General features: G+C 41.9%; 1 protein-coding gene across 2 annotated transcripts in view; it reads right to left on the bottom strand.

The window, feature by feature from the left end:
* The window catches only part of Ezh1 (enhancer of zeste 1 polycomb repressive complex 2 subunit), a 34,315-nt gene extending 26,861 nt beyond the window's left edge, over positions 1–7,454 (bottom strand). For both annotated transcript variants that reach the window (XM_020165180.2, XM_074045786.1), the window contains exon 1: positions 7,387–7,454. In XM_020165180.2, the coding sequence (XP_020020769.2) occupies positions 7,387–7,393 (7 nt within the window). In that variant the 5' untranslated portion in view covers positions 7,394–7,454. The remainder of the gene's footprint in view (positions 1–7,386) is intronic.
* Between the last annotated feature and the right edge of the window lie 348 nt (positions 7,455–7,802).

Here is a 7,802-nt window from a genome sequence, read left to right on the forward strand (position 1 = left end):
ATGTGTGTGTAGATTTCTTAGAGGAAACAGACACAGAAAAATATCAGTATTTTCATTAAGGAAAGGAGCCCTAAATGAAATGTGACCCTTACAGTTTGTCATGAGAGATGATAGTAAACACATCGCAATAATCTACCATTTAATGGCACCACTTCTAATTTTTCTCGAGTGTTTTATTTGGCCAGAGGCTCATACACATATACGTGAAAACGCCACTGAGCTCTAACCAGTCACAATGTAAAATAAACCCCACTTCCTCCTTTTATGATTAAAGTGATATTTGAATCTGTGTGTCCATGAGCCAACATTTGTTTCATTTGGCTTTTTAATGGGTCTTGAATGTCTCTAAAAGTTTATTTGGCAGTTGATCAGTCCCCACAGAGTGTACGAGGAAGATGTAACATATTGTAGGGGACAGATAGATATGATTAAAATAAACACCTGAAGGACAGCCATAAGACGTCATAGCAGCTGGATCCTAACCAACAGTTATCATATCAAAGTCAAAAAAAAAAAAACAAACAAAGAAAAAAGTCAGCATTCATTAGAACAGGCTTGGAGAGAAATGGGGTCATCCATCTTGGACAAAGGAAATGGCACACAAAAAATACTTCATATTTCTAATTCTAGTACTTCATATTAGAGCTTTCTTGTTACTTATATAGCAAAACAGCTCTCATATTTCAGTTAAATAATTAAAGCCTTTTAGTATACATTTTATACATTGAAGACAAACTCCAAAACATATGCTGTTTTGGGCCTAAGTTTGGTTTTTGGCAGTACTGGGGTTAAAACTAAAGGTCTCACGATTGCTGGGCAAGTGCTCTACCAATTGATCCACGCCCCCAGCCCTTTTTGCTTTAGTTATTTTTTGAATAGGGTCTCGAATTTTTGCCTGGGGTCAGCCTTGGACCATGATCCACCTACCTATGTCTCCCAAGTAGATGGGATTTTAGGCACATGCCACCATGCTTGCCATGTTTGTTAACGTGGGGTCTTGCTAACCTTTTGCCTGGGCTGGCCTCAAACCTTGATCCTCCCAATCTCTACCTCCTGAGTAGCTAGGGTTACAGGTATAAGCCAACATACCTGGCCCTCGTAAGTCTTTTTTTACGTGGGGTGACTGGGGTTTGAACTCAGGGCTTCATGTTTGCAAAGCCAGGTGCTCTACTGCTTGAGTTACACCTCCGGTCCCCTCATAAGTCTTTATATAACCCCAAAAACTCAATATAAGGTAAGTAGCCAATAAAGAGTGGGTAAAAATTCAAACAGATACTTCTCCAAAAAGATATAGAAATGACAAATAGACAAAATGATGTTCAACATCATTAGTCATTAGGGAAATGCAAATTACAATCAGAATGAGACACTAGACATACCCACCAGAATGGCTAAAATGGAAAAGACTGATAACACAAATTGTTGGTCAGGACATGGAGCAACTGAAATCCTCAAGGATTAGTACTGTCAGTGGGAAATGGCACAGCCACTTTAGAAAACCAGTTTGCAAGTTTTCAAAAAAAAAACAAAATATGTGTTCAACATACAACCTGACATATAATTTCTAATTATTAATCCGAGTGAAATGAAAACATATGTACCTGTAAAGACCTGTACACAAAAATGTTCATAATATCATTATATATAATAGCCAAAAAGTAAAAACAACACGAAGATCAATGGATTGGCTAAAGGATACAAGATGGAGTATGTATACACAAAGGAATACTATGTAGCAGTAAAAAAGGGCTGGGTATGGCTCAAGTGGTAGAGTGCCTCCCTAGTGCAAGGCCCTGCATTTGAACCCCAGAACCACCAAAAAAAAAAAATTAAAATAAAAAAAGTATGGGCATATCTCAAAAGCATTATGCTAAAATGAAAGAAGACACAAAAACTATATATTGTATGATTCTACTTATAAGGCATTCTATTAGAATGATTTGGAAAAGGGCAAAACTAGTGACAGAAAGTAGATTAGTGGTTGCCAGAGGCTGGACTGGATATTGGATTAGATGGGAAGGAACATAAGGGAACTCTCTTGGAGTGACAGAATTTCTTTTTTTTTTTTTTGCAGTACTGGGGTTTGAACTCAGGGACCTGTGCTTGGTAGGCAGGTGCTGTACCACTTGACCCACACCTCTAGCCTAAGGAAATGTTCTTCACTTTTACTTTGGTTATGGAGATGGTTACATGACTATAGGCACATGAAAACTCAGTGAACTATATAAATAAAGTGGGTGAATTTATTGTATGTCAATTCTACCTCCTGAATAAAGCTAATTAGAGAAAAAATAAGAATGATAGATCAACCTAGTATTTTCTAGAGACTTTTTACTGTTAAAACTCTGCAGGCATGCCAGGTGCAGCAATTAGTGTCTGTAATCCCAGCCACTAGAGAGGCTGAGGAAGGAGAATTATGAATTCCAGGCCAGGTTACGCCATGTATTAAGAGTCCCCCCACCATCTCAAAAAATCTGTTGGTAATTTCACCTATTTATTTATTTATTTATTTATTTATTTTGGGATTGGGGGTTGAACTCAGGATTTCCTGCTTGCAAAGCAGGTACTCTACTGCTTGAGCCACACCTCCAGTTCATTTTACTCTGGTTATTTTTGAAATGAGGTCTTATAAACTATTTGCCCAGGCTAGCCTCAAACCAAGATCCTCCCAATCTCGGCCTCCCAAGTATCTACAATTACAAGGATGAGCCACTAGCACCCAGCAACCTGTTTTATTTTCTTAAACTCTTCAGTGACTTCAGAATGAGTAATAAAAATAATAATAGAAGGATCAATACCGGTTCACTAACTGTAACAGATGCATCATGTATCCTCCAGTGAAATATATTAAAACAGGGCAAACTGGATGTGGAGTTAATGGGAGCTCCTGTACTAGTTTTACATTTTATTTTGTAAAAAAAAAAAAAAAAAGTATTCTAAAACCTAAAATTTTAAAAAATATAAATCACTAGCAATAAGAACTACCTTATTTACATATGTCTTCAGGAAAAGAAAGCCATAAAAACTTGGAGCTCTTTCCCAGAAAATTGGATCTTCATTTGCTTCAAAGGCTAAAACTAGAATGTTGTCTGTCAACTAACTGAAAATGGGAAAACACTATGGGAATTGTGAGAGGATAAAACATTTAAGAAACAACTTTCTTTAACTTAGAGAGACTGAGATCAGAATATAAAAGTTCATACAAAGCTATGAAATTCTTGGGCTGGGATGTAGCTCAGTGGTACAGCGCTTGCCTAGCATGCACAAGGCCCTGGGTTCGATCCCAGCACCAAAAAAGAAAAGACAAAAAACAAAACAAAAAAAAAAAAACTATGAAACTCTTTCATCTACAAAAAGCATCTCTTTGCAGAAGCAGCTTGTTTTAAGAACAAGTGACACATCTTTACTACTTTTTCCTTAACAGGCCCTGGGTTTAATCCCTGGTACTGACAAAAAATAAATGAACAAAATTTTTAAAAAAAATCAACTCTGTGGCAAAGTACACAGCTAAATAGAGCCTCAATTAGGGTTTATTAAGCATGTCTTTCATTTATACCTTCCCCCTTTTCCAAGGTATGGACATTTGTCATTAGTTTTAGCTTCTGAGTGATATATGCACAGAAAAAACCTTATTAACAGGACCCTGAATTTTAAGTTATAATCAAATTATAACACTAATATTTCTAGTGCTTCATTAGAAGAATCAGGTCATTTGCACTGGAGGCAAGAGTGACACAAATCAAAGTAGTATAAGCTTTTTAGGTGACCCAAAGGAAAATGCTGGCTCTTGGGATGTACAATGTTGATTTAGAAGAGTTAACACATACCAGTCCCAGTGGCTCACACCTGCAATCATAGCTATTTGAGAGGCTGAGATCAGGAGTATCAAGGTTGAGGCCAGCCTGAGGAAACAGTTCAAGAAACTGTACCTCCAAAATGACCAGAGCAAAATACATTGAAGGTATGGCTCAAGCAGAAGAGCGACTGCTTTGCAAGCATGAAGCCCTGAGTTCAAACCCCAGTCCCACTTACACACACATAATATCATTATCAATCAATAGAAACAAAACTTTACTTAAGTCTATTTCTTTTTCTTTTTTTGGTGATGCTATGTTTTGTTTTTTTGGGGTTTTTTGTTTTTTGTTTTGGTGGTACTAGGGTTTGAACTCAGGGCCTCCATACTTGCTAGGTAGGTGCTCTACCACTTGAGCCACCTCACCAGCCTGATGATGCTAGGGTTTGAACTCAGGGACTCATGCTTTCTAGGCAAGCATTCTACCACTTGAGCCACAAACCCCAGCGCATAGTGAAATCTATTTTAAATCAAATTACTAAAAGTAAATGAGTCAGAGAATATAACACACCAGAGACACTGAATTCCAACCACCCATTACGTAACTCATGAGTTTAGGGTTTGGAATACAAGTTCCAACTGAAGGTACCCAACACAAGTGCAGACAAAAGAAAACAAAAGAAGCTGGAATTGAGAATGAAAGTATTTCCTAGGAGAACTTTGTTTGGTGATGCTGCTGGTAATCAAACCCCGGACCTTGCACATGGCAGGCAAGCACTCTACCAGCCAGGTTTTCTGTTTTTGAATGTCCCTCTCCAGTATCAATCTGTTATAATTATCTTTACCTTTCTCTGCATTGTCCCCTCCCCCCTCCTCTCTCCTCTCTCTCTCTCTCTCTCTCTCTCTCTCTCCTTTTTTCTTATCCTCTAGATAGAAGGTTTGCTGCCTCAAATCTTTTCTGGGAAGTTGCTAGTGAGCAAAGTAGACACAGTGGACAAAGTAGAAACTTTTTAAACATAAAATCCAAGACCACAAAAAGATATACTTAATAAAATGAATTGTTAACAGTTCATGATTAAGATACAAATCAAGGGCAGGAGCTATTACAGGGACTAAGAAAGCTAGGTTTCAAATTCTAAGAATTAAACAGGCAAAATGAACATTTTTTTTTTTATTTTTTTATTTATGGTACTGGGGCTTGAACTCAGGGCTTACACCTTGAGCCACTCCACCAGCCCTTTTTCGTGATGGGTTTTTTTGAGATAGGGTCTCACAAGTTGTTTGCTCTAGCTGGCTTCAAGCCATGATCCTCTTCATCTGTGCCTCCTGAGTAGCTAGGATTATAGGCATGAGCCACTAGTATCTATCTATCTATCTATCTATCTATCTATCTATCTATCTATCTATCTATCTTTGTGGTGCTGGGGATTGAACCCAGGGCTTTGAGCATGATAGGCTAGCACTTTACCCTCAAATCATTTTTTAAAAAGGCTTACTAATTCAAAGGCAATTGTAAGAGTAACAAATCTGACTATATTTTCTCCTCTTTCCCCTTTTCTTCCTTCCTTTTTTTTTTTTTTTTTAAATTTTTTTTTTGGTGGGTGGTGGTGGTGGTGGTGCTGGTGATGGAACCCAGGGAGTCATGCACGCTAGGCAAGCAAACAGCACCACTGAGCTAGCCCTCACTTTTTTTTTTCTCTTCTCCCAAAAGTCTCTTTGAAAGTAAAATTTCAGTTTAAAATTCCAGACTCCTTATTCTAGAGGTATTTTCAAAGGGCACTAAGAGAACCACCATGATGAAGAGGTCATTTACACCTCAGAGTTTTAAAGCTGTGTTTTACCACCATCTTCCATGATTGGCCTAGAAGTACTCTGTTAGTGGCAGAATTAGGGTTCAGATCTGCTAACTCTCATTCCCATAAAATTTCCAACTATTTATTTCTCCACAAACATGTGCAAAGCTTTCAGCACCTGTTAGGCACTATTGCAGGTGCTTGGGGTACATCAGCAAATAAAAGATAAATATCCCCACTCTTGGAGAGTTGATTCACACTGGGATATATACATCAAGTATAAAGCTTGATGATAAAAGTATTACTGCATTTTTATAGACGGTCCTTTCTCCTGTGTTTGTATATTTTTAAGTACTTCTCTCCTAACTCACAGTATCTCCTATGTAAGTTAGTCATCTCTTTTATCAAATGCCACACTGGGGATCCCAAGCTTTAAAATAGGCAAGCTCTCCAAGAAGCCTCTCATAGAGTTAACACCTTCTCAGGCTTGAAACTTCATTTAATTCCTTTTCCTTAAAATCAATGAGTGGGGGATTTTCTCTTGAGAGGCATCATGGTCACAAACGTACCAAAAGAAACCGACACTTTCAACGCCATTCTTGTGCACACCCAATCGTTCATGGACCTTGGCTCTATTCCCTGTCTTCTCCCACCAACTATACTAGGGTTACTTCTTTTATAATCCTGTACTTCACCCATCAAAAGCCTGCCCTCAATATTCCACTGGCAGCACAAACATCCTTCCGCATCTCTTCCCCTCCCAACCCCCAATTTCTCAGTAGCCACTTATTTATTTATTTTTGCGGTATTGGGGTTTGAACTCAGGGCCTTCATCTTAAGCCACTCCGTCTGCCCTTTTCGTGATGTCCTTTTTCAAGATAGGATCTCGCGCTCTACTTGCCGGGGCTGGCTTTGAACCGCGATCCTCCTGATCTCTGCCTCCTGAGTAGCTAGGCTTACAGGCCGTGATCCACCAGCGCCCGGCTCAGTAGTGACTTTTTACGGAAATAAAAAGTTTGTCCCACATTTCTTTCCTGACAGGCTCGTCCCAAATACAACACTTTGTCTTTCTCTTCAAGGCACTTTCATTTATCATTTGATCTTTAAGAGAATTCTGAGGGCAGGCAGGGAGTGATTGGAGCCAACCCCAAGTCTGGAGATGGAGAGTTTTCTTATTCAGGACCGAGAATGGAGGGAGGCGAGTGCGAAGGACAGCGTGCAAAAGGTAAGGTAAGGATGCGCTCAGTGGGCACTCGCACGACCTGAGAGTCACTGCCCCTTACACTTCGCGCCTCAGCAGCCTGGCTCACCTCACCATAGTTCCGGCCCTGGTTTTCACTGTCACCACTTCCTCAACATCCCCCCAAAGCCGTCGCAAGCTCAGCCCGCGTCTCTGACCCTCTCCGTTACACACCCCGAGGTACACCTGTGTCCACCTCGCTAAGGGGTCCAGCAGGTGCCGCCGCCCACCCGCGCCCTCTCTGCGCTAGGCTCCCGCCCACCGGCCCACCCCGCCCTCCAACGGGATTACCCGTCCCGTGGCCCGCCCCCGCCGCTCCTCCTCCCAGACACACACCCCTCCCGGGCCTCGGACGTGGTCCTCGCTCGCGCCGGGTCACCCCCGTCCCTTCAGACCTCAGAAAGGGGAGGGGCGCCCCGCTACCCCGGGACCGACAGGTAGTGTATCCCTCGGTTTCCTCCCAATTCCCAGATCCCTTCGCCGGTCCTTCCTGAAGGTCGGGAAGGCCATGTGCCGAGGCCCAGCCCCACCGCCCAGCCCGGGCTTGTTTACTCACTCACCCTCCATCCCGAGCCGCAGGGACCCGCCGCTAGGACGCCTGCGCGCCGCGGCCCCGCCCCCGCGCCCTGGCCCCGCCCCGCGCGTGCGCATTGAGTGGGTGGAGCACCTGGGCTTCCTTCTTCGCCAATCTGCTGTTCAGCTGTTGGTGGCTCTGACTTCGGCGACCAAGGTGATGCAACCGAGGCCTGACAGTTTCCAAGCTGGCGCTGTCAGGGGAGAAGAGAGGCTGTGGAGAAACCTTACTAAAGTCACTTATACCTTCTTGAAGTCTTTATCCAGCGGCACACCATCCCCACATGCTGGTGACAAGCCACGTTCTCACTTCTGCGTTTGAGGCCAATCTAGAAGCCCTTCAAACTGACGTTTCACACTTACTAATACCCAAAACACCCTTGCAGAAAAGGCTTTGAGTTTT

Source organism: Castor canadensis, chromosome 11 (assembly GCF_047511655.1).
Source record: "Castor canadensis chromosome 11, mCasCan1.hap1v2, whole genome shotgun sequence".
NCBI lineage: Eukaryota > Metazoa > Chordata > Mammalia > Rodentia > Castoridae > Castor > Castor canadensis.